The sequence below is a fragment of the Nannobrachium achirus genome, assembly GCF_963921795.1.
Source record: "Nannobrachium achirus genome assembly, chromosome: 11".
NCBI lineage: Eukaryota > Metazoa > Chordata > Actinopteri > Myctophiformes > Myctophidae > Nannobrachium > Nannobrachium achirus.
The window spans coordinates 52,067,699-52,095,251 of NC_137820.1; the positions used below are offsets into that span (position 1 = coordinate 52,067,699).

Sequence of the window (27,553 nt, forward strand, 5' to 3'; positions counted from 1 at the left end):
GGTTCTAGATAGAGAACTTTCAACTAATAATGAGTAATGCTTGCTCTCTCATGCAGTCGGGCAGCTAAGGAGTTTGTGACAGACAGTCCCTACTGATGATTATGTTCCTGACTATGACATCATGTTGATGACGTTAGTCTGTTATCACACGCACACACAAACGCACGCACACATGCAATTTCAATTCCATTTTCAATTCAAAGGGCTTTAATGGCATGAGAAAACATACATTAACATTGGAAGAGAAAAAGTGACGCGTGTGCACGCACACACACACACACACACGCACGCACGCACGCACACACGCACGCGCGCGCACACACACACACACACTGATGTGACTGTGTCTGCTAACATTTGTGTCCACACACAGACACCGGCCTGGGCCTAAATCATGTCTGAAGTCACTCAGTAGGCTACTGTCTGTCACCTTTTCATCCACAGTCATCTCCTTGCCCAGAGGGAACACTGAATGAAGCCCCCCATCCTGTTCCCTTCTTCCCTTTGTCTCATCAGGCCTCAGCCGCCCCCCAGCCTCAGGCTCAATGTCGGGGGGCGCATCAGCAGCTCCTCCTGACCCCTCTCCACCCTTCACACACACGCATAGCGTAGTTTTTTCGTAAAGTAGCCTAAAGCCCTGCTTCATCTCATACAAGACTGTCGCACAAAACTAGTGAAAATAGCAGATCTACAAGCACACAACACCTCGCGATGTGAGGCGGTGTGTGCTTGCAGATCGGCTATTTTCACTTTTTCAAATCACTTTTAAAACAACATTTTGGACATACAAGGTTTCCACCTGTCAACGACGATAGGCTACTACGTGTACACACGACACACACACACCGACACGCATCTTAAGGCTGCAATTATTGTCTACCACTACAACTAGTCATGTATTTATGCGGCCTATGACCCATGTAATAGGCCAACATAACTGTTAGGTCTCACTGCCATCACGCCAGTATTCCAGATACTTAAGTAGGCTACTTCAGCCTTTGGCCTCATAATGTCACCATTCATGCACTGAGCATGATGGATTTACACCGTTGTGATGTCGGTGGACGACCGACTGCTTTGGACAAGCTTCCCCTCATCCTCCCGTTCACCCTCTCATCCCCTTTACTGCATAAAATTCATAAATTAACTAAATTAACTGCGTTCGCCTGGGGTGGGTTTACAAGCTATTTAAATCTTTAAATTCACAACATCTTTCCCCCTTACTTCATCTAATTGAGCTAACTGCAGGGTTGCTTTAATTAGAAAAGGGAGAGAGAGAGAGAGAGAGAGAGAGAGAGAGAGAGAGAGAGAGAGACAGAGAGAGAGAGAGAGAGAGAGAGAGAGAGAGAGACAGAGAGAGGGGAGGGGAGGGGAGGGGAGGGGAGTACTTCTGCCGGTTTGCACAGCAGAGGGAGACATGCGCAGCCTGGAGCCCCAGGCAAAAACAAATGGAAGAGGAAAATTTAACACTGGAGTCTCGGTGTCTAAACAGACGTTATGTGTATCGCTCTATTTCTTTGCTTGACTTAGCAGAGGAGGGGAGGGCAGTTCTCCAAGCTATAATGAAGACATAGACCTACAATATGTCTTTTTAATCACACCGGCCTATTGGTCCCTGTGGGAGAGGATAGGCTACTCAGAGACAAGAAAAGCCCAGTATTTAAAATTAATTTTGCACCACTGCCTTCTGTAAGACAACCAAGCCTTGATTGGAACTTAGTTGGATCCGGGAATGGTGATGTAGTTGGGGGAATTAAGGGAAATTTTGTTACGCGGTGGCTACAAGCATGAAATTTGGTACACATGTCCCTTGGTTCATCCTAAAACATCCTAGAAGGGGTGCCCAAAGGAATCTTGAACAGGAAGTGAGTTATAGACAAAATTCTAAATGGCCACCTAAACTGTTGACCGTTGACTCAAAAGACACCAAAATAATCTGCAAAAAGTATAAAGGGTCTTGGTGATTGACTCAAACAGCCTAAAGAATCTCATAAAAGCATACGATTTGGCACACATGTCCCTTGTAACATCCTAAGACATCCCAGAAGGGGTGTCCAACATAATCTGAAACAGGAAGTGAGTTATTGACAAATTAAAAATGTCCGCCTAGTGTTGACAGATGAGAAAAGACACCTACAGAATCTCATTAAGTATAAAATGTGGTACAAATGTCTCTTGGGTGAACTTAACACATCCTACAAGGGGTGCCCAAAAAGGTTTTAAATAGTTTTTGGCCAAATTCAAAATGACCACCCAAAGCAGTTGATGCAAAAGAAAACATAAAGGGTACGTAATAAAAGCATATCATTTGGTATGTCGATTGAGAGGATGTTTTAGGATGACCCAAGGGACATGTGTGCCAAATTTATATTTTAAGAGATTCTTTAGTTGTCTTTTGAGTCAATCGCCAACACTGTAAGTGGTCATTTTCAATATTGTCATTAATTCACTTCCTTTTTTGGGGGGGCACCCCTTGTCTTAGGATGACCCAAGCTAAGCAACATGCTTTTTGCAGATTGGTGTCTTTTGAGTCAATGGTCAACAGTTTATATAGTTTTTATAGGTGGCCATTATGACATCTGTATCAAATTTGGTGCTTGTATCCAACGCATAAAGGATTTGTCTTTTTAGTTATTTTTTACCTTAATTCCCCCTAATGGGGAGAGTCAGAGGAGGTTGACTGTCTGACTTGACACAGTGCCCTTACATTACCAGAATCGCCACAATAATGCAACAGAAAGCAGTGCTTTTGTACAATATCGGGACCCATAGTGGTAGACCTATATCTAAACACCAGTGAACCGGATTCAGTGCATTGCGTAGCCTAAAGGCTGTGCCTGTGCACATCAGCATATAGCCTATTAGCCTGTAAATAGTTTTCTATACATTTGGCCTATGTGATGATTCATTCACTCATTGAACACGTTTTATTAAATGATAATAGCCTAGTGCAGAATTCCAACAATGTTTCTTAGCCATAACAAAGGGGAAGAATTCGAGCCAACATCAGTTCCTGAGCGGGGATGAGGGGAATAAAACGAATGTGTCTGTACACCCTCGCGGCGCCCATCTCCATCTAAACCAGTGCGCAATAATTGAAATGGCGCATTTGGCCGGCGGCTGTTGAAAGGGCGCTTTTTTTTTACCATGGCATAATGCATGACGATAGACGTCATTTGGCTCCGGTGCCAGAGGGATTTGATGTTGCTAAAATGTGAGTTGTTAGGAGAGAGAGAGAGAGAGAGAGAGAGAGAGAGAGAGAGAGAGAGAGAGCAGGATCTGTCGGTCTGTGCGTTAGTTTTCTTTTTACAAGGTTCTCTCTTCCCCTCTCTAAAGATAGGCTAATGAACCTATTTAGATGCTCGTACGTAGGCTACGGATGACTTCAGAGAAATTTATTTTTTGATCCGGAGGATCTAATTTAATCATTAGCCTACCCAAGAGAAGAGATACCATAGCAACGAGTAGCACGCAAACAATGCATTTTGTCAAATCAAATTGACGTTTTTTCTTTTCTTTTTTTGACTACGAGGCAGATCAGGATCACGTTTTCTTGGTTGCAGCGAGTTGGGGCGAGAGAAGAGAAAGGCCTGCGTTATTGTAAGCTAATCCTCGGCCCTGGGGCGGTCGGACTGCCCCGGGCACGAATTCTTTCAGCCCTCCTCTCATTTGGAGACCGACTGGCTTCTCGCTCAGAGGCTCGGCGGCTTCACACAGTTCACACTGGCAAAGGAAGGGAGACGAGGACAGCAGCAGCTCTGCAGCACAGCCAAATGTGACAGATCTCACAAATATCTGGAGCTGAGAAGAAGTCGATATACATCATCCATGTCTACCGTATCAGTGTCCTCTCAGGTAAGATCGACGCGCCTTCGTTCGTTTCGTTTCGCTCAATGTTCGTTGGGTCACTGGTTCGCAAACAGTGGGTCGGGACCCATGTGCGGGTCGCGCGGACACATTTTATGCGTCCCTTAATTTTTGGTACAATTATTATTATTTCAAAATATTTTTAAAAAACATTCCCCAAAAAGCTAAGATTTTCATGAAAGTAATTTAATTAATGAATAAAGAAATCTAAGAAATGTCATAAATTAGAAAACAAATTTCTTTAAGAAGTAGTGAAAATAGCCGATCTACAAGCTCACAACGTGGCACGAAGCAATGCATTGCGAGCTTGTAGATCGGTTATTTTCACTAGTTTTGGGACCGGGCAAACGTATAAGCCTACTGCTGAGAGCCACTGCTTTTAGGTTGAACCTGTGCATCATGCATGTATGTGTGTGCATACGTGTGTGTGCGTCTGTGCGTGCGTGTGTCTGATCACACTATGGGTGGTTGTCTTAAAGACACCCCACCCCACTATCAGTAATCAGCCAGTTACTGACTGTAGATTTCAAGTCAAAGTTTGTCTGGTTGCAATTTACTGACGCCATTCAGAGGAAACAACAGAGAACATCCGCGGATACTATAGATAGCCTACGAACCCTCTCGTTTTTTTTGGATTTCATATCATGTTTGAAACTGTAACCGATACAAGGTTCACTGAGGTAGGCTAATTTGCATATTACTTACTATATTACTTACATATTATAGCCTGGATTTAATTACACCATTTATTTTCAGTTCTAATTTAGAGACAGACATCCAATCAATGCAATATATCCTGGTAATAACTGTGCAGATAGTAGTGTTACTTTCATCTATTGCTTTCCTTTAGTAGACAATGTAAAAAAAAAATGTTAAATTAAATTGTATGCCTTAAAAAGCCTACAACCGGCATCAAATGCTAACTCCTTAAAAAAGGAATAATAACAATTTCTCAACCAGGACATACAGTATATCAAAATTGCTTTTTGCAGAGAAAGAAAGGCAACACCCGAAATGTGATGTGGAATAATCCGCGGTCTGTTTGTAGCCATACTAGCCCAGGGCATCCTCAACCTGCCTGGGGCAGAGAGAGGCGCTGAATGAAGTCCGCCTCCTGTTCACCTTTTATGGTTCAAAGAACTTCTTCACAATTGAGAGACTTTCTGTGGGGGATGGTTCAATTAATCCTGAATCTGCCCTTGCCCACTGGCCCCGGGACATAACCGCCCTCTGTTCCATCAATGCGGGCACCCTCCTCGACCAACCACCCCTGCGCTATGAATATGAATATTTGCCTACTTTTATGGTAATTTGAGGGACGAGCTCTTTCCATCTCTGGCTTTTCTAATCACTGATATAATATGTGAGTCGTGGCTTAGATTGGCGGCTGTAGGTCTACACTCTACAGACATACGATCGAAAAGCATGACATCAAAATTAACAGCGAGTTCAATTGGAAGGACGGCAGCTAAAGTGAAACTACACTGTGCCCTGTAGCTGGTCTCTGAACAACTTCAAAAAGAAACCATCCTCAGGCCCATGAACAGACCAGCAGCAGCAGCAGCTCACCAGCAGAACAGCCTTGTGGGATTTGGGGTTGAAAAAGAAACGGTGCCGAACGCGCTACGGCTGAGAGATCTGGGTTGGTGAGTTTATCTCAGTCAGACCCCTCTCACTTTATTTATATACACAGGACCCATTCAGTAGCTGGAGGTTCTATACTTGCCTTAGGACTAGAGTGACTGGGACATCTTTTTGAGTTGGGATCCCATTGTCCCAAATATAACTGGTGTCTGTCTGCTCATGGATGACCCTATAGCCTAGCAGAGAAATCAATGTCACTGAACCTATTAGGCCTAGAGGGTCTGAATTTATCTAGGCCTATAATCAGGGCAGGGGCCAAGCCACAGTGGCTTTCACTCCTCACTATTGGCTGCTTATCATGTTGGTGATCTGATAAGCGTTTTACCTTTGCTCTTTCACGCCACACAATTGCCTGCTTATGTTAAAGATCTAACAATCATTCTGCCATTGCTCTCAATATGTTGTGGTTGCGGGAGTGTGTTGCTGTTACTACATCTTTTCGACACCCGACTCTAACCCTCACCCTAACCTTAACCTCCGTGGAGTGAGTCGCTAACCCTCCGGTCGAAATGATGGGCGTTCGCAAAAGCGAGATTTCCCCGTGGTTGCTCCAGTCTAGACATTCAATCTCTTCCAGGAATAGGAGCCAAAAAGGTTAATCGGTTTAACACCTACAATGTAAACGCGATTACAGATGATTACTGAATCTCATATAGCCTACATTAAATCGTTTTTTTTGTTCCCATATCAGGAGGGACGGTGCATGTCTAGGATGTCTCTGAGCAGGTCCCCAGTCTCTCCCATGACAACTCAGGGCATCCCCTCGGCAGCCCAGCTTACCAAGTCCAACGCACCGGTTCACATCGATGTCGGAGGGCACATGTACACCAGTAGCCTCGCCACCCTCACCAAATACCCAGACTCAAGGTAAGAGGAGAATGTTCTAAGAAGTCTTTTAAATGGTGATTAAATTCATACTAGGCAAATGGTTAATTGTATCCACAATGAATGGAGAAATTAACATATCGATTTGGAGACGTGCCACCGTGCCTTTGAGGGCACTTTGACAATGCACTGTGGTAATTGTCGATGAACTTTGGATGTGTTTTTGCAGGTATCATCTATGATCTCTTCAAACACATTCCAAATTAGAGTATATAAGATATTATTTCCACATGGACGCTTCTGGCCCATTTCTGTTTGCCTCAGTGTGATATACAGTACTACCTGGCCAACAAACCAGGACTGGACCCCTCATAATCGAATAATCAATTAATCGGTCAGTTTGGTCTTAGTCAACTATATTAGTTGTTTTCATGCTTTTTTCCATGCTGAATTAATTATTCATTTTAATGCCCTTTTCCATGCTGAATTAATAAGCATTCTGAAAACATCAATCAATCAATCGATCTGAAATGTTCAGTCCTCAACTATCGTCTTAAGTATTTGTTTAGTCGAGGACAGACGTACAACAAACATGTTCAACAAACATAGGAGCATCCTATTTGCCATTAACCAGACTGTGTACAGACAGTACTCAACTGCAGAGGTTACTCACAATCACATAGGCTAATCACAAAGACCAATTACCTTTGGTCACCACAAAATATAATGAGAACAAAAAAACAAATAAAACAAACTAACAAACCTGTGATAGTCTTTTCCCCCACACTACCTAGTGAGCTTAGTTGTAGAGTGAAACTGACCTTTATCTTAAGACTAGCTTACTATGGTCATATCAAATGATATAAAATGATAGAATCATAGATTACTGAACACTGTTTTATCCATCATAGGCTAAACCTTCAATAACCCTCTAATAATAATACTCTCCACCCCAGCTGCACTTGTTCACACATTTTCTCACACAGAACCCCCCCATCATGATATCCAATTTGTGAGTGCAATAGAGAGAAAGGGCAGAAAGAAGAACAGAAGTAAAGGGTAGATTTTAATTGCCTTTCAGAGGACAAAGAGAGAGAAAAAGAGAGAGGGAAAGAGGAGAGAGAGAGAGAGAGAGAGAGAGAGAGAGAGAGAGAGAGAGGAGTGAGGGAGTGCAGCAGAGAAGGGCTGAGCTGGCCTGGAGCAAGGAGGTGAGTCTCCGACTGGAAAACAGAGGAACGCCACAGGCAGCTAGGGAAAGATGAGCACTGGCTCTTAGAAAATGATCTGGCATCGATTTACTGAGAAAGAAATGAGGGGGGATAGAGTGAAAATGAGCAAGACAGGAGGAGGGAGATGGGAGGCAGGGAAAGAAGGAAAGAGAATGAGGTAGAGAGAGAGTGAACAGAAAAAGAGAGGACTTATATTATATATTGCCCAGAGTTAAGAGGAACCTAACCTACAAAAGAGTCAAAGAACTTTGTTGAAATGCATTCAATGTTATCCTGAGATGCTATAATCTATGTGTACAGTACACTACAGTATAACCCGTCCCCTATAAAAACAAATTCTATGTTGATCATTCATCATAGTATTTTGACTGAAATTATGGTCTGTTATAAAGTACTAAAGATTTTAACATTTGTTTAGTGCCAGAAATGGACTTATTGTTTCCTGGGAGGCAACTCCTCCAAAAAATTAAGAAAATGGAAAAATAAGGCCAAATTTACATAAAACGTTGCTGAAAGTTCCTTGTATTTTTTGATTAGCACAACAACCATTTAGCTGACAAAGTGGTGCCAAATCTGGACACTAAAGACAGCCTTCCATAAATGAATTGATCCGTTTGAGTTATACGGTAACTTAGCAAAACAGTTTTTCATGGACTCTAAAACCACGAACTTAATGCACTTGCTGAACCATACAGTTAATAGAAGATTAGCTCATAGGCTTAGTTATAATACAACTTGTTTCACTATTCTTTCTTCATTTCTTACATGTCTGCATGTCTGTCTGTCTCTCTCTCTCCCCCCTCCAGAATTAGTCGACTCTTTAATGGCACAGAGCCAATTGTGCTGGACAGTTTGAAGCAGCATTACTTCATCGACAGGGATGGAGATATATTCCGTCACATCCTCAGCTTCCTACGGACCTGCAAACTACTTCTGCCAGAGGACTTCAAGGTATTCTACTGTCCACTAAAAGACAACACTGTAAAAACTGTGAAGCACTTTACTGCAAAACAAACAAACAAACAAGAAACAACTTTTCAAACTCAACACATACGCCTGAGTATAATGTTGTTGTTGCATCTATGTTTGATTGTAACTGCTCTCAAACGATCATCCATGTGTTATTTCTGAGGATGAAACGCAAATACTGTTGTGAATTTTCCTCGCGGCAAATTCATATAATTCACAGAAAACAGAAAAATGACACCGAGGTCAAACAAATTATCCGCCAGTGTCCACAAACGCATTATCTTCATTACTCCACTGTGCACCGACAGCAGCCAGTCTTTTACTGTGTTTAAACTGTGCAGACGCTGACACTTTAATCAGTGCTCCAGTGTGCCTGTGGCTGCTATTGGGGTCGATTGCGCATGGCTTACAGCATGGACACGCTGTGTGTTTTATTAAATTGATGTGTGGGGAACGTGGTGTGTCTGTGAGAGAGAAACTGTGTTTGAATGTATAAACGTGTATGTTTGATACTGTGCGAGTGCGTGCCTCTCTGTGCACATATCGCATCTCTCTCATCTTCCCTCCCTGTAGTTACTGTAGCTATTGCGTTGCCTCTGTTATTCTGTGCCTCTGCGCTCAGGATGACTAAAATGCCCCGCGGACAGAGCCCCTTTTTATAAAATACATCTATCCCTTGCTTCAAGCCCATGAAGGGAGGGGAGCTAAGGAGGCTGAAGCTTTGATACAGAGCAGAGCCCCGGGGCCCAGAAGCTCTGTAAGCTCTGTGTATGCTTGTTGTCAGGAACGATATGGAGTAGAAAAAAGGAATATTGCGAGAGAAAAGCCGCTCGTTCCCTTTCACACGCACTAATTATGAATAGACATGTCTGCTGTTCGCCCGCTAAAGCGGCACACTATGGAACACGCAGGGAGACGTCATGAAGAGCTTTAGAGGGATTTGGCGCAGGAGATATCATGGCCACCTGTGTATGCAGGGATGAGAGATTGGATATCAAACGCTACAAAAGCATGTCGTCGAGTTCACAGATACTGTTTCATGTTGCGAGTAAAACCACTGTGTGAGTTCTGAGCTCGAGTTGCACACAGCCTCTCAGGCGGTTTCCGTAAAGTGAGTTGAAGCCGCCTTTGTTGGCATAACTGTTCCGTAAACCAAAAACATGCTTTCAGTTTTTGTTATGGAATTTTCTCATGTATTCAACACATTTAGATGCATTTCTCGTATTGATTTGCATGGCTTATTATGTCATACAGGCGGTGGTGTGGTGTGGTCTAAGTATGTCATGTTGAAGTGTTTACATGTGTTGTGTTGTGTTGTGTGTGTTGCAGGACTTTCCCCAGCTGTATGAGGAGGCACGCTACTACCAGCTCACTCCCATGGTGCGGGAGCTGGAGCGCTGGCAAGTGGAGCGTGAGGCTCAGCGCACTGCCCCCTGTGAGTGTCTGGTGGTCCGCGTCACCCCCGACCTGGGGGAGAGGATTGCCCTTAGTGGGGAGAAGGTCCTCATAGAGGAGATCTTCCCAGAGACCGGAGACGTCATGTGTAACTCGGTCAACGCTGGCTGGAACCAGGACCCCACGCATGTCATCCGCTTTCCACTCAATGGCTACTGTAGGCTAAACTCTGTGCAGGTGAGTTTCGGTCAACTCAGCTACTTCATCACACAGCTAAATCTGTTACCGTCTAGTGATCAACACCACAACAATGAATTCATCTTCTTGGGACAGTTCTTTTAACTAATGAAACAAATGGTTTGGATTCAATCTTAAGCACTGATGAATGTTTAATGGCCCAAGTCGTTTTGTGTATGGATTAAAAGCAATTGAAAATAAGAGAAGATGAATCATGAATTGATGAACTGTATTAATCTAAGGATAATGCACCACACAGAGTACAGTAGCACTCTTGCAGACAGTTTCAGTTAACCTTGTAAACAATCACTGCAGTTCCATGTCAATGAAGTCAACTCTATTACTTAGTTGAGCAGATGTTTATCTGTAGTACAAAGCTAGTGGTCATTGAAACTCTGTCTTTGCAAACCATCCAGGTCCTGGAGAGGTTGTTTCAGAAGGGCTTCACAGTCAAGGCATCATGTGGTGGTGGAGTCGACTCATCACAGTTCAGCGAGTACGTCCTGTGTCGTGACCTGAGGAGGAGCCAGTCCATCACCAGCACACCAATCAGGATCAAACAGGAACCACTGGACTAGCATGTAACCAATACCAACCAACCAAGGGACTCCTTATGACAGTTGTCAACTCCATTACCAACTAAAATAGTAACAGCAATGTCTGAATCCTTCTAATGTCTCTAGTAGCCGGAGGGTAATATCCTCATGCATCCTCAAGACCTGATCTTGTTGAGACCTGAAGACTTGGATCATGTTGCAGAAAAGGAAATGTCTCTCTCTCTCTCTCTCTCTCTTTTGGAAGCGTCCTATAGCATCTCTTCATTCCAGTGCACCCTGGACTGAGCCAAGGAAGTTATTTAAGAAGGAAGGGAAACACGTGACCACATGGGCATGCGTATGGAGCTCAGCATGGGTGCCAGGAACTCCCACCGGAAGTGCGATGAATAGAAGTCATGAATGGGATGCATGAGAGGCGTCTGTTACGTGGGCTGTACTGCTTGTGAACAAACATTATTTCTGGACGATTGCGACCTTTGTCATCAAATCGGTTCTGGAATATAGAAGAACATATATCACACGTTTTTTTCAGAGTGTTTGTTTGCCGACTTGCGATCTGTTTAATTTAATTGATGCAAGTTTCTGCCTGGGCTGCACAACCTGCATCGCGAGACCGTGAAAGCAAGCTGTCCAGCCATCGTCAAAGGAAAGGGAAAACAGTGCCAACTTGTGACATCATAAACAAGTGCAGGTTGGCACCCATGCTGAGCTCCATACGCATGCCCATGTGGTCACGTGTTTCCCTTCCTTCTTAAATAACTTCCTTGGACTGAGCTACTTAAAGACCAATCATGTCCTTCCTCTTTGAGTGTGAAGCTGATGATGCAATCTAGTAGCTTCTGCAAAGCAATTGAACATCCAAGTCCAGGGACACAAATATTTGTCAGGGGAAATTAACAAAATCCAAGTATGTATGTAATATATACCAGAATCTAGGCCCCTCCTTTCAGGAACAAAGCATACATTGTTCAACATCTATACATGAGTTCTCCCTTTACAAATGTAGATATTTGTAATAAGAATTCAAAATGTTTTTTTTTTGTTTTTGTTTGATAACTTGCTTGGTGAATATGTTGTGTATACAAATTCATTGAAAGGTAATTTTTTAAATATGTGCTTTGGTGCCGTAAGGCACATAATTTAATTCTTTTTATAAGGAGCAATTTTGAAAATATATATTTAATGTATTTGTTAGCTTGCTTTGTGTCACAATTTTCCATTTGTACAGATGTATTGGTAAAAAGTTGAAATGGTCTCTGTTGTCTTGTTTTCACTCCTGCAATTCTAACTAGAAGCAAACTAGAATGTTCTGAACAGTGATAGCAGAAGTTTTGAAACGTGTTAACCATTTTTACACATTTTAAATCTAAAAATTGAATAGTTGACATATATGAGCAGTCCAAAATGTCCATAACTTTATGATGAATATTTCCCTCACCAGGGGTGTCGCACCAAATTCTGGGCCCTGGGTACAAGGATTCACTGCGGTGTTCTTGAATGTTCTTCATAGGGGGAAGGGGTTTAACCCATTTAGACTGGGAATGCATCATTACGCATTATTTTGTGCTTTAACTATTGATACAAGCTCACAGCTTGTATATCTGCTATTTTTGAAAAATCTTAAAATTTCTGCAAGTCTTTGAATATTTCAAATCCTTCTATGTTTCTATGTCAACGGTGCTCAAACTTTTTCATGTGAGAGACCCCCAAAATGATATGTATTTGGCCACGGATCCCCATCTCAAAATATTAAGATCCAGGGAGGGACCCCCCAGAAGCAAAGTTTGAGATGTTTGAGATGGTTTTTTAAGATGTTCGCTTAAAAAATACATATATTCAAAGATTTGCACACATTTTCACGACTTTCAAAAATAGCAGACCTACAAGCTCTCAGCGCAGCACTCAGTGCCGCACTGTGAACTTGTATATCTGCTATTTTTCAATAGCTAAAGTATAAAATAATTAGGGCCCCTCCACCTTGGGCCCTAGTATCTCAGTCCCACTCCCCCCCTCCCCCTTGTGACGCCCGTGTCCCTCACACCTGTCAACACGCATAACATACCAAAAGTCATACCTTATTTATAATTTTATTTATTTAGTTGTTTTTTTTTGCAAAGGTACAAACAATAGTAAAATTGCATTGCCTGAAATGTGTCAGGATTGAATACAGAATGTAGGAAATATAAATAGTCACAAAAATGTGTCCTTCCAACAGATGATACTTAAGCTGGGTGTCTCCAAGACCCAGGCTCTTACTGAATTAACAGTACAAACACCACAGCTTCAATCATCAATTAGATCTATATACTATACAAACCAAATGCCCATTACTGTAAAAAAGACATTTCAAGCGTTAAAAACCCTCAATGAATGCACAGTCTTTCCAAAACAAACTCAACTTAAAAACAGCCTTTCAACAACAAACTGTGAAGCAATCGTATTATAATCAATCAAGACAATGACAAATCAATAATGGAAGCAGTTAAACATTTGGGCTCATGTGAATCCTAAAGCATTTAGCAAGTTGAGCTAAATCATTGTTACACAATGATCGGGATGAGGGAAATCCATTTGAAGGGGAATTTATTTTGAGGAAATCACAGGAATGTTATTTCATCTGACATTGCTATCTTTTATTTTGTTACCCTTCATGATCGCAGCGTGAATTAATGTTAACAGGAGAGCCAGCTCCCTGATTCAGCTGATTGTAATCTAAACATGGACAGCTTGTGTTAACCAAAAAACAAAACAAAAAAAACAACAGCCAGACAAATGTAACTGTGTTCACAGTTTATCCTAGAGAGCCATGATTTCCATTTGTGCATACACACATACACTCACCCACACTCACTCGCACTCACTCTCTCTCTCACACACACACACACACACACCGCCGCACGCACTCGCACTCTCACACTCCCGTGCACACTTCTCTGGCAACTATGCATTCCCAAACCATCACCTTTTGTAGTACCATGCATACTGTGTATGTCACCAAGGAAGCATCACAGTACTGTCGGTACATTCATCTGACTATCGAGATCTGATGCAACACAGTTAGACATTCAGCCTTCAACAACAGTAAAATGCAAACATGATGATACCATGATCGGTAAATATGTGTTCGTTCCTACGAACTATAGACTTTGTCACAGAACTAACCATGATGAGTAAAGTGAAAACAAACTACAGAGCCCATAAGCCTGTCATTACGTAGCATCCTGAGTGAGTTGCATTTGGGCTACAATTAGCAAGAAAAGGGACATGATCTGTATTTTTTCATGGAGAAGTTTGGACAGACTCTCAAAAAGCGCCTCTTCAGTTACAGCGCTGGAGTCATCATAGCAAATAAAAACAATCCTGGCAGCATTTCTGCCAACAGGATTCAATATCTCATCTTGTTATCAAACTGCACTTCTAAAAACATATCATTTTCAGCATATTTTTGTATCTTTTTTGGGAACACATACACTAGTGTTACATTGCAACACAATATATGGTTTGTTGTGTTTCTGTTAACATGTGATAAAAAAATGTAACATATAATACTATTGTCCCAAACTAGACACACGGACATGTTGAAAAGTGACATCTTGTACGGGTGAATCATCATGCCAAATTAAAATCTCAAGAGACTCAGTAAAGTGTTGCAGGTCAACCTAAAGGTATGCGAGCATGGAGGTCTTACAGAGGATTTGGCTACCAATTCATAGTAGATGACAATAAACATGTATAAAGGGGGGGGGGGGGGGGGAGGGCATGGGGAGATTAAAAGGTTTAACTCAAATTTGTGATCTGCAGTGGGCAGAGTACGCTTCCTTGAGGGACACCTTATTTCAGTAGTGCCTTGTAGAGCAGCAACGACCTGGCCGTGGTCCTCTCCTGCTCCAGACAGAAGATGAAGTCCCTGAGGTTAACTCGCGTGATCCGCTGGCGGAGCTGCCCGCGGGGGGAGACAGCTGTGGACGAGCCTGCTCCTGAGCCTGAAGCAACCTGGAGGGAAAGGAGGACCGCATTATGCAGAGTAGTACGTACAATATGAGAGTCCACCTTCATGCGGAGGATGTACAATATGGGAGTCAGCCTTCAGGGAATCAAGCTAATTGTGCAGGCAGCAGCAGTGGAAAAACAGGCTCCTACAAATGCAGCATTGATGACTTTTCTACCTTTTCATGGTGGCTAATTTGTTTGTTTTACCGCTTATCCATTATACATATTCATTGTAAGGACACACATACCTACAGTCAGGTCTTTTTGACTCTACATTCCGTACCATTGACCATTTATAATGCTGTTAATCTAGGATTTTAATCTTGTTTTTCTGCTGTATTGATGAGCTACATTTCTTAAATATATAAAATTAACTGACATGTCCTTCATGGACATTATCTAGAAGACCAACCTTTTAAGTCGTCCCTACAGTTCTCCTGACCCATCTCACTTTTTTCCTGACAAGTCTGTGAATCATCAGTAAAAACGACAGACTACACCTCACGCACCAGTAATCACACACTGGGCCCAGACCTGTAATAGGATCGCCACACCTTTATATCAAAAGGTGTGTCCATAGCCACGGGGCAAAGCCACACCCTCCCCCTATGGACTATATGGCTACTAGCCAGCAGCACACAACTTTGCTCCAACAAGCCCTCTTTCCCAACACTGTATATTATTATCCAAACAGAATATTCCAATTCACAGCAGCGATGATGACTTGAAGCATTGCTTCCCATGCCGCTGAAATGGCCCCGGGCATGTTCAGTGGGGTGAACTATTTGAAAGAGCATCGCAGGGCACAAATGAACATTTGTGTGTGTGTGTGTGTGTGTGTGTGTGTGTGTGTGTGTGTGTGTGTGTGTGTGTGTGTGTCTGTGTGAGAGAGAGAGAGAGAGAGAGAATGTTCTCTACCAGAGAGCTACTTCCTGAACTAATCCTCGGGTAAATATATGGAAATATAGCACGGTTGGTTTTCTGGCTTGGGGTGTTTGACATGTCTTTTACCTGGTGGCATAGTTGAAAATTTGTTTAGTTGTATGACTTTCCAATGTGCTGCCAAAACGGCTTTTGGCGGAGGGCCAGTGATGCTACCTACTATACCAAAGTTACCATTTCTATGTGAACAGAGCCTGAGGGGAGAGCTGAATAAATAAATAAAAGTTTGGGTACCAACATGAACTTGGTTGAAAACAGCCTGTGAAATAGACCTGTGCCTTTCTGAATTTGTCCTAGAAGGCTGTTCTTTTTTTTGAGCCAGTGGGTAATGGCTATAAAAAAACTATAACTTGTGTGAGCAGAACCCCCCCTTAACAAAAGAAGAAAACATTTTTTTGGGGAACCAAACCAACTCAAATATATTTGAAAAATGTCATGGGCCAGCGTGTACTTAGGAATGTCTATTTTTTGTGAGCTAACAATTAGATAGATAACTAGGCTACCATTTTTCCTGAGGGCCAAAAAAGAAGAAGTTTGTGAACCAACTTGAACGTAGCTGAAAATGGGTTAGGCTTTCTATCTTTTCATGGTGCAGTGGTGGGTAGCCATTGTATAGATAACTAGGCTACTATTTCTATGGAAGCAGAGCTCCAGGGCAGAGCTGACACCAGGGGATAGGAATGAGGCTCCAGGTCTACACAGGAACACAATCAGAGCATTATGAAGCTTCACAGCCTGCAGGCACGCTAACCTCCTACTCTCCCTCGCACAAACACGCTCGCGCACACACACACATCATCATACATGCATATACCCAGGGGTGTGTCCAATTTGGCACAATACATCCCAAACATCATATCATCGTATAATATGCTGTCGATGCTCCAATTATTCCATCTAATCACATATTCAGCGGCAGCGATGCAAGCAGTATTCGCCAAGATCCTTCAGAAGAACCTTTGTCCAGTGTGTGCTATATGATTTTCAAACCGGTTGTGGCTGGAAACGCTCGCGCAAAACACAAATGGGTTTTCTGTTTCTTTCAGAGTCTTGTTGGTTGCCTCCTTCTATCTAATCTGCCCTCGAGGAGCTTCAGTGGAGCCCTAAGCTCCCAACGGCCGTGGGCCGACTCGGGCTTCAGAGAGGCAACAACATCAACCACGCCCCTCTCTTCTCTAAACACATCCCCACTCCCTCCGAGGCACCAGGCTGTTATGAATACTTGCAAACAATACAGAGGGCAGGCTTTGTATTTTCACTTAAAACGGTAAATAGGGGACCGTAGCGGCTCACCTGAGGCAGATGTCTCTGAGACGTTGGTCAACCGATTCATGTTTATGAGAAACGTCTGACATGTCCAGGCCACGCTTAACTCTCAAATACCTGGAACGCGCCCGAGTCGCGTTAGATTTTAACCACTTTAACCACTATTGTATGCTTTAACCTTAGAAAAATAGCAGATATACAAGCTCACAGCGCGGCACCGAGTGCCGCGCTGCGAGCTTGTAGATCTGCTATTTTTGAAAAATCGTGAAAGTGTGTGCAAGTCTATGAATATCTTTGACCCGACTTCTAAATCCTTCCTCTGAATCAGTGGTTCTCAAACTTTTTCATGTCAAGGACCCCCAAAATTACAGGAATTTAGCCACGGACCCCCATCTCAAAATATGTTGTTCCAGGGACCCCCAGAAGCAAATATTTGAGTTACAAATGTTCGCTTTTAAATAGATATATTCAAAGACTTGCAAAGAAAAATCATGATCTTTCAAAAATAGCAGATCTACAAGCTCGCAGCGCGGCACTCGGTGCCGCGCTGTGAGCTTGTATATCTGCTATTTTTCAATGGTTAAAGTAGTCAATAATCCTAGGCCTAAACGTCCGGTGCTCTCTCATAAACGCGCTGACTTGCTTAACACACAAACTAGCATGGAACCAGAATCGAGATGAAACGCAAACATCCCCTGGCAGCGTAACTAAAACCTGCAGGCAAGAAAATAGCTCGCATATCACAAAGTTCAGCAAACCTAAGCCCCCCCCCCCAAACCGTCTCTCTCTCTTGTAGGACCCCTCGTCTCCCCGTTAGCCCTCCCTTCCCTAATCCCGTGCTTTCCTGTTTCTGCACAGAGGCCTCCGCTTTTGTCTGGGGGGCTTCTGGAGGGCATGGGCCTCAGGCCCAATGTGTGACAGGGAGGGAGGGAGAGGAGGATGGGAGAGGGGGCGAACGCAAGGCAGGACCCCCATCCTGCAGCCAGGTGCCCCGCGGGGGCCACGCCCCCCTGCCCCAGGCTCATTTCTGCAGAGCTGAAAGTCTATGGTCCCCTCAGGGCGGTGTGTGTGTGTGTGTGTGTGTGTGTGTGTGTGTGTGTGTGTGTGTGTGTGTGTGTGTGTGTGTGGAGGGAGGGAGGGGTAATAGACGGGCTGCAGTGAAGAGCAGACACACCCACAATCAGCCTCTAGGCACACACTGACCCCCTTCACTCAACTTTGGTCACATTCACTCCACAGGGTGGGGGTGGGGCGTCTGTCAGTGTGTGTGTGTGTGTGTGTGTGTGTGTGTGTGTGTGTGTGTGTGTGTGTGTGTGTGTGTGTGTGTGTGTGTGTGTGTGTGTGTGTCTGTGTCTGTGTGTGTGTGAGAGAGAGAAGATGAAAGAGGTCACAAGGTACAAAAAGTTCCCACTGTCGTTTTGTCCTGTCATCATTACTCAAACATTACTACACAGTGTTATGACAGAGGTTCAGTATCCAGAAAAGAGAGACAGAGGTAAAGACAAACATCATGACCACCAGAGTAGGAAATGAACACCTGCCACCAGCTGTTTTTGAGCGGTGGTAGCCGCTCCTGTGATTCGCTTTCAAGATGTTACTGGCCGTGTATGTCTGTCGCCTGCCGTGTATGTCTGTCGCCGGCCATACCTCTCCTGACCACACACACAGACACACGTTAAAGGAGGGGCGCTATTGAGCAGGGCAGGCAGACAACACACTCTCTCTCTCTCTCTCTCTCTCTCTCTCTCTCTCTCTCTCTCTCTCTCTCTCTCTCTCTCTCTCTCTCTCTCTCTCTCTCTCTCTCTCTCTCTCTCTCTCTCTCTCTCTCTCTCTCTCTCTCTCTCTCTCTCTCTCTCTCTCTCTCTCTCGCGTTGGTCAGGGACGTGCAGAGAATGTTAAGAGAGGCAGGGGCTGACATTTCTAAAAGGGCCCTTTGGTGGACAATTCTCTCTTAAAAGGGCAGGGGCTCAAGCCCCGTTTGATGTCTGTGTGCACGTGCCTGACGACTGGCGTTGGTAAAAGCAAGAGCAGTATCATCGCATCGTCTATGCGAAGCGTGGAACAACCACGATGTGAAACGAGCAATTATAATCACACCAATGGATTATGTTTTCGTTTGAACCAAATTAGGTAGTCTACAGAGGGACGGAGGGAGTTTTACCGTGAACGTGGCTGCGTGCAGGCAGACTCGTGAGAGAAGAAATCCATGCTTTACATAGTGTTTTCGGTGGAGAAGTCTCGTAAACAGTCTGCCTTCCCGTCCCTACCAAATGAGTCGCCCGTTTCAGCTTGACTCGTTATCATTCTGAATCAATTAAAGTTACATTGTGTGAAACGTGAGCACGTTTAACTGAAGAGGCAAAGCACTGTCTGCTAGGCGGAGGACGGTCAGTGTAGGGAAAGTTCAGTAGCTGGAGGTTTATTCTTCGCTGTATGTCGGTGAACAAGCACCCTTTTAATTAATCTACAAGCCCACAACCTATTGGATCAGTGACGCATTGTGGACTTGTAGATCAGCCCACTTTTGCAGCGGCGAATGGAGACTTCTGCCTCGCGAGACCAGCCACATTTTAACGTTACACGCGAGAAGTGCTGCAGATTTGTTGTTTTAATTAAATATAAATTAATTCGAAGCTCTAGGGGTTGGTGGGTAAACCACCGCTCAGTTCACACGGGTGTGATTTTTGGTTAAAAAATTAAAACGGCAATAGAGGGTATGCGCGTGACATCATCATCATACCCGGAAGTAATGCGGGAATGCCAACTGAGTGGCAAAAATAACTACTTTCTGGGCTTGACAGCCCATACATCCAACAGAACAGTCCTATCTGATTGCATTAAACAACATTAAACGATGTTAAACTCACTTTGCCATTCACTTTATGCATGCGCATACCCTCTATTGGCGATTTATGACTGTTAAGGTACGAATAAACGACCAGAAAATGTGTTGATCTGATGCCTCATTCGTATAAGTTGATGTTTTTATCCGCAATGAAAATCTTGTTTCGAAGGGGGAAAAAAATTACATTCGCGTTCTGTGTGGATGTACTCATGACACAGACAGCAATTTTATTAATTATATAACATAAAGTTTCTTTTAACTTAGTTCAGTTCTAAATTGACCACATGAACCCCTGTGTCCCTACTCTGGGGCAAAGACATTTGGTGTAGCAGGAAAGAAGGAGGGGGGCCTAGTAGTCCCTTCGGAGACTCCAGTCAGCAAATTACAGGGTTCCCACACATTTTTACCAATTAATTTCCAAAACTTTTCCAGAATATTTAACCCGATTTCCAGGACTATATAACAATAATTCAGCTCAATAACGAGTCACTTACTCATATGCGCAATGCCCAAAGACAGGTAGTGTATGCCAGTGGTTCAAAATAGCCAATCTACATGCTCACAACGCCTCGCGATGCAAGGCGTTGTGAGCATGTAGATCTGCTATTTTCACAATTTCTAACTCTAATATTTGACAATTTGGCCAATGTTTAATTTGTCATTTCAGAGGTATTAACAAAATCAATAACCAAAGACAATGCATAGCTATTTTTCCAGGACCTTCCAGGACCCTTGATCAATTCCAAAACTTTTCCAGTACTGGAAAAATATTTTTCTAATTTCAAAATATTTCCAGGAATTTCATGACCGTGGTAACCCTGAAATTAATAATAAAGTTTAAGTGGTTAACGCGCAACAACTTGACTGTGTTCAGTATGGCAAATTATAATAAAGTTTAAGTGGTTAACGCACAACAACTTGACTGTGTTCAGTATGGCAAATTATAATAAAGTTTAAGTGGTTAACGCACAACAACTTGACTGTGTTCAGTATGGCAAATTATAATAAAGTTTAAGTGCTTAACGCACAACAACTTCACTGTGTTCAGTATAGCTTACCTCTGTGCCAGCTGAACTGGATCCTGGCGAGTCCAGCTTGCGTTTCTTGCGAGGGCCGATTGCAGCGAGGGCCGTGAGGTTGGCATCTCGTTGTCGAATCTGGGCCTGCTCCTGCTGTTGCATCTGTAAGGGAGGGCAGACATGGGCATGACAATGTGAGCAGAGCTGCAGACTTGGGTAAAAATGGTAAGTGTTGATTATGCAGTGGTGTAAAGTAACTAAGTACTGTACATTTACTTAAAGGAGTAGTTCACCACTTTTCAACGTGTCTTCATATAATAGGTCCTCACTAATGTTCATAATAAAATAGCACATTTTTTTCCTATTCAGTCTGGGTCTCATAGGAGAGCTGTGGGAAGTTCCGAATCCATCGTCTTGTGACATCATCATTTTCCAAAAAAAAAAAGTAATCAATATTTTTGAAAAAGATATTTAGATTTTTATTATTGCGAGAACAATGGCTTCCACTTTAAAATTGCAACTTTTCAGGAATAGAAAGCCTGCAGTTTCTATAAGCTGGATTATGATGTCACAAGACGATGGGTTTCTGACCTGCCCACAACCCTCCTCTGAGAAAAAAAAAGAAAAAAAAAGAATATTTATTTACTATTTTTTAGTGAGGACCAATTATATGAACATAGGTTGAAAAGTGGTGGAGTGCCCCTTTAAGCACAGTTTTGAGGTGTTTGTACTTTACTTGAGTATTTACAATTTACAATACTTTTACTTCTACTCCACTACATCTCGGATCCTAATATTGTACTTTTACTCCACTACAATTATTTGAAAACCTTAGTTACTTTGTAGAAATAAATTATAATATTATAAAACATACATAATCGACTTTAGCCCTGTTTTCTAACTAAGCTGTTTGAAAAAAGCCGATAGCGGTGTGTTGAGAGCTTGTAGATCTGCTATTTTCAAACATTTTGTACTTTTACTTTAAGTGCTTTTGATTCCAATACTTTATTCAAGTAAATGTTGAATTCAGGAAATTTATTTCTATTTCTACATTGCAGTATTGATACTTTTACTTAAGTAAAAAATGTGAGTACTTTTCGCACCGCTGAGATTATGCAAGGGATAATTGTCAGCACACTGGTCGTTTTTGAAAAATAACCCCCGAAAGGATGATTAAGCAGATGCAGAGGCAATGCCAAGGCGGTTGATGATCCTGAAGGGGGATATTTTTAACAACGACCAGCACACTGACACTTATCCCGCTTATCACGCTTATCGCTACTTAATAAATAAATTGATAAATTGACAACAAAAGTAACAACAAATTAAGTATTTCCTTGCTTATGGTAATGGAAGTATTCCATAAGTGTTGCACTAGCTGTCTGCCCAGCGCAACAGAGTCATCTCGCAAAAAAGTGTTAATCAAATAGAATACATTTTCGGTTACTGCATCATCTATTACTCGCTTCAAGTGTCAAAAACATTCTTGAGAGAAAAGTTTAGTTGTAGATGACATTGTGTGTTTGTTTACTGTACGTGGCTGTCATGGTGGATACAGCATAGATTGGAAGCAGTGCAGCCAGGTACAGGTACTCATTATCCAGAAATAGTTGACCGCTAAATTTAGTGATTGACCAATCAGAATCGAGCATTCAACCAAGCCGTGTAATAATACGTCATAAACTACAATGACTCCAATTTGTCATTGTCAGTATTATCGGAAAATCTACATGTTTGCTGTCCTTGTAGGCCCTACCAGTACATGTACAGTAAAGATTTGATTGTAGTTGTCGGCTTTCAGTAATAGGGTCAGCAAGACAAACCCTTTATTATACATGACAAACAAGTGTTTCTGATTGTGATTATATGATATGTCAGAAGAAGTATGGAATATGCCAGAAGGGAACTACAACATGATTGTGGTTGCATGTTGTCTGCAAAAGGAAACTGAGTAGTACATGTTGTTCTGCTATGCAGAGTTTTTACAAATGAGCTGTCACTTTTAAAAAAATGCTGTAGGCCAAGCCTGGGGTCCTGTTATGCCACGTCTAATATATCTTATTCTGATGAGTGACATTTTTAATGTAACAAAAAGAAAGAAAGAAAGAAAGATAGAAAGAAACGTGTTGGGATAAACGTGATCACAATATTGAATTTAAAGCAAAACCAGATGCCAGTGGGAAAGAATATACAGACGATAACACTCAGGTTGGGAAATTAACACAAGCTCCAGGCTGAGCTGTGGTAAATCTGACATGATGTGGGTGGTCTATTTGTCAACTCTTTCGCCCTTTTTGACATCAGATGCTAGAATAGCGGGCTAAATAGTTCTTTAACCTATTTAGAACGGGTACACATTATTGTGTATCATTATTTTATGCTTTAACTATTGAAAAATAGCAGATATACAAGCTCACTGCGAGCTTGTAGATCTGCTATTTTTTTTAAATTGTGAAAATTAGAATTTTGACCCGATTCTATAAGTGTATTTTGGGACTACTGTGTCAGTGGTTCTCAAACGTCTTCATGTGAAGGACCCCCAAACTGATATTCATTTGGCCACGGACCCCCGTCTCAAAATATTTAGTTCCAGGGACCATCCCCAGAAGCAAAATTGAGTTTGCTTTAAAAATACATATATTCAAAGATTTGCACACATTTTCACAACTTTTTCAAAAATAGCAGATCTACAAGCTCGCAGCGCGGCACCGAGCTTGTATATCTGCTATTTTTCAATAGTTAAAGCATTCAATAATTCTAGGCCTAAATTTCTAGTTAAATGTCTTTTATCCACCACTCGCTGGATCAAAACATACGTTCCCTTCCCTGAGTGCAACAACGCATCATCCTGATGTAATACCTCAGAGTCAAATCCCTGTATAAACAACCTTTTGGTAGTATAAGCCCTGCTGGCAGCTTGCTAGAGCCATGTTGCCCATGCCCTGCAACAACGGCCTTCTGCGGGGGAGGAGGAGATGGTGACGAGGAGTTGAATGGACAGAGGACATAATTCAAGGCTATGTTAACGTCCTCATTAAGAGGCCGTAATGTTAATTGGAAGGGAAGTTGTATACATGACCACACACACACACACACCCACACACTGTCTTGTCACCATGTGCATACAACATGTATGCACAAACTGTACATGGAGACATAACAACACATGCTCAGTGCACAAGCAGCCACATACAGTACAACTAAATTGGCAAATACACAAACAAGCTCACACAGGTGCAAATTGGCTACTGATAGATACTAGGGCATTCACCAAATATTCAAATATTCGAATATCAAAGTCACTATTCGATGTTGTTCACCGAAGTCGAATATTCGCCTTTTTTTTTTCCTTTAAAAAATATATAGTTTATAAAGCGTGGCGAGATAGGAAGTCATAAGAATGAGTTGTTAATGCCCCTGGTGGATGAATTTGTTAATGCTCTATACCAGGGGTTCTCAAACCTTTTTAGGCTGTGACCCCCAAAATAAACATATTTGAACTGGGTACCCGCGCCCTGACAAGCACTTGGAATTGTAGTTATTACATTTAATGTGACTCGGTTCCGCAGATAAATATTGTGAAAATAGCAGATCTACATGCTCACAACGTTCGCCTCTTGCTTATTTGACAGTCCAGTCCTGTCGAATATTAGACTATTCGAATACTTTGAGGTTGAATAATTCGAATACTAAAAATCACTATTCATGAATGCCCTAACTGATAGATACACAAACCTACAGACACATACTGCTGCCCCCTATGGGTCTACCTATGGCTTTTAACCTTTTAGCTGATCATGACAGCCAGCATGGAGCTGAGGTCATCTGCCCTGGGGTGCAGTAAGATGGATATGCTTACATTACATAGTGTATGAGCGTTTATATGTGCACGTGTGTGTAGGCGTGCATACAGCAGCATTTTAACATGCCTCTTTGCTGTGAATATAGACTATGGGCCTTACCCCTTTATCCCTAAATGTATTTTTTGCCATTTTTTATTATCATTTTGAAAAATATTTTTAAATAGTTCAAATAGCCGATCAACAAGCTCAGAATTGTGTCTATGTAAAGCGGCTATTTGAAATATATACTGGCGAAAATAGGGCCCATTGACACGTTGTGAGCTTGTAGATCAGCTATTTGAAATATTTAAAAATGTTTTTCAAAATAGCAAAATATTGCAAAAGAGTTTAGGGATAAGAGGTAAGGCATGGATGAAAATAGAGCCCTTGTTCTAGCATGAGTGATGTATTGCTGTGGCAACATAACTCGCCGATTTTTACCTCTCACCAATGTGGAGGAGTTGGAGATGTAAAGAAAACAAAACTTGATCGTACACAGCTTAAAACATCACAGCACTTTGCAGTACGCAATACAGACAGTTTTTCTAACCCTAACTCGATTTAGGGGTTTGGATGGCGCGTGACATGTCCTTCTTTTTCATCGGGAATCTGGCATTGATCGGTCTAGCCAGTGTTTTGCTAAGATTATATGAACGATTTGAAGAATGTCATTTTCACTATCTTTTAACAGTAAGCCTAAAGCCAAAGCCAGTGGTGTAAAAAGTACTCTAATGATTTACTTAAGTAAAAGTCTCAATACTTCAATGTAGAAATACTCTGTTACAAGTAGAAGTCCTGAATTCTAAATTTACCATTGAGTAAAAGGTACAAAAGTATTGGTATCAAAATGTACTTAAAGCACCAAAAGTAGAAAGTACTCATTGAGTACTTTGAGTACTCAAGTACTCAAAATCTACAAAGTAACTAAAGCTGGCGTAAAAGTACAATATGTGTCTCTAAGATGTCGTGGAGTAGAAGTGGAAATTGTATGTACTTAAGTACAGTACTTAGTTACTTTACACGACTGGCCAAAACATAGCCGATCTACAAGTTATCTCACGCACGCACGCACACACACAAACACCTAAAGCAGCAGCATCACACTCTGTATAAAGTATGAGATCCGCAAACCCTGGTGTGACTCAGAACCTGTAGGCCGGCCGGAAGTGTTCCTGCCTCAGGCTCCAGTGGCTTCCTGCCTGTTTATTTGACTAAAACCGAATTTCTACTTGTGTTGCCAACTTGTAACACAACGCAGCATTGACTGGAATACCTGTTATTTATAAGCAACTCGTACCGATTTTCAGTTATAAGTATACATTTTAGGCTTTAGTCCTAAAATTTAGCTATTGGCAAGACTACAATGTAATCTCCACTAGTGGACTTTTTATTTTACTTTTTCAGGGGGAATAGCTTGAGTACTGAGGAAAAGTAAACGATTGCCGGAAATGGGTATTTTTTTTCTTTTACACAAATGCCTTTCTCTTATTCTTTGTGTTAATAAATCAATGGTACACCCATGATTGCATTTTTAGGGGTTCAGGGACAGAGTTACAATGAACTGTTAGCTAATTGCTGCGTTACTTCAGAGCTAATTAGATGATTAGCTTATTGTAAGTAAGGATCTGACATGGTTACTGTGTGTGTGTGTGTGTGTGTGTGTGTGTGTGTGTGTGTGTGTGTGTGTGTGTGTGTGTGTGTGTATTCTTATTTGCATAATGAAAGCTTTGTTGAGGGTGTATAGTATACTGTTGTGTATACTGTTGTACTGTATATTTTGTTCATTATTGATGGTGCTTCTTTTTTGTGTGGTCGTTACTGCTGTATCTACAGTACAATTCCTTGCCCTGTAAAGGGCCATTTATAGTTACGTATGGTTGATTTTGTGTACGTTTTGGGTGAGAGAGTACGTACAGTAAATCTGTCGACATGCATAGTTCCTCTGCGTTATGTACGTGCCGACCCGCTCTCCGTTGGGCCGCGCGCCACATTGTGCCTCCCAGCACAGAACAGAATAGCTAACAAAAGCAAAGCTGGCATTAAGCCAAAATATGTATAACCACAGAATTTCTTGACCCGACGTGATGTTATAAGTGGTAATCTCTGGACTGGTTCGGCAACGTTGCATCGCGGATTCGCGGTAAATGTAAAACTCCACGAGGGTACAGATTTAACCACATATGGATCCGGACCCGGAGTAATTATAACAAAACACACCCGCTCAAATAATTCCCAAGTATTTGATGAGCCGCTGAGCTAATCAGCTCTTCTTGTGTGCCTTGTCTTGTTGTTGGAGGATAGGCGGTGTGTGTGTGACTGTGCAGTCAAGGCGTCCTCTTCACGTGGTTGCGAGTGCGACGTTCCTTTTTCCTGTTTCTTGATACAATATATTTCTCATTGGGACACATAGTTTGAGAACCGCTGTCATAGAGCAGAGGAAAAGTAATTTTCCTCACTACTGCGGCTACGATTGACAACTGTGGCCGCGGGTACTTCTTGCTACGGATACATCTTGTACGTTCAGTCCGTCCATTTGGGTGCTGTACGTAAGGGTCTGTGTACGGACCTAAATCATCTGGAGTGTTACGCACTGGGAGACAGACCGTACGTGAACCGGATCAACCGGACCAAATCTCTCTCACCCTCTGTTTCTTGTGTATTCCTGTGGTCCTTATGTACTAATATGCATGGTACTTAACTGTACCTTCACTGCTGTGCTGCCTAAATTCCTGCCTGTTATTCCTAAATATTTTCAAGAATAGCTAAAATAGCAGATCTACAAACTCGATGCGACATGTTGAGATTGTTGTTTTTTCGCTGTTCGTCGTCATGCGACAAAGTATATATATATTGTTGAAGCATTTTCTGGACACTACTATGCTACTATGTAATACACTCGGTCCAGAAAGCATTAACATGTCTCGAC

The 27,553-nt window shown here is 42.3% G+C and overlaps 2 protein-coding genes across 3 annotated transcripts in view; one reads left to right on the top strand and one right to left on the bottom strand.

Annotated features, from left to right (window-relative positions):
* Positions 1 to 3,747: 3,747 nt before the first annotated feature.
* LOC308293816 (BTB/POZ domain-containing protein kctd15-like) lies at positions 3,748 to 10,744 on the top strand (the record flags this gene model as incomplete). Of its 2 annotated transcripts, none has more annotated exons than XM_080736451.1 (5): positions 3,748 to 3,855; positions 6,203 to 6,378; positions 8,372 to 8,516; positions 9,864 to 10,166; positions 10,583 to 10,744. In XM_080736451.1, the coding sequence occupies 5 exons, from the start codon at positions 3,829 to 3,831 to the stop codon at positions 10,742 to 10,744; spliced, it is 813 nt and encodes a 270-aa protein (XP_080592577.1). The 2 variants fall into 2 exon arrangements, with proteins under 2 accessions (XP_080592577.1, XP_080592578.1); XM_080736452.1 differs by lacking the exon at positions 3,748 to 3,855 and adding an exon at positions 4,512 to 4,523.
* Positions 10,745 to 12,846: 2,102 nt separating this feature from the next.
* LOC308293965 (transcription initiation factor TFIID subunit 4-like) overlaps positions 12,847 to 27,553 on the bottom strand; it is a 34,792-nt gene continuing 20,085 nt past the window's right edge. Inside the window, exons 14-15 of the mRNA XM_080736644.1 lie at positions 20,825 to 20,947; positions 12,847 to 14,716 (exon numbers count right to left, since the gene is read on the bottom strand). Coding sequence (XP_080592770.1) covers positions 14,555 to 14,716; positions 20,825 to 20,947 — 285 coding nt within the window. The 3' untranslated portion in view covers positions 12,847 to 14,554. The remainder of the gene's footprint in view (positions 14,717 to 20,824; positions 20,948 to 27,553) is intronic.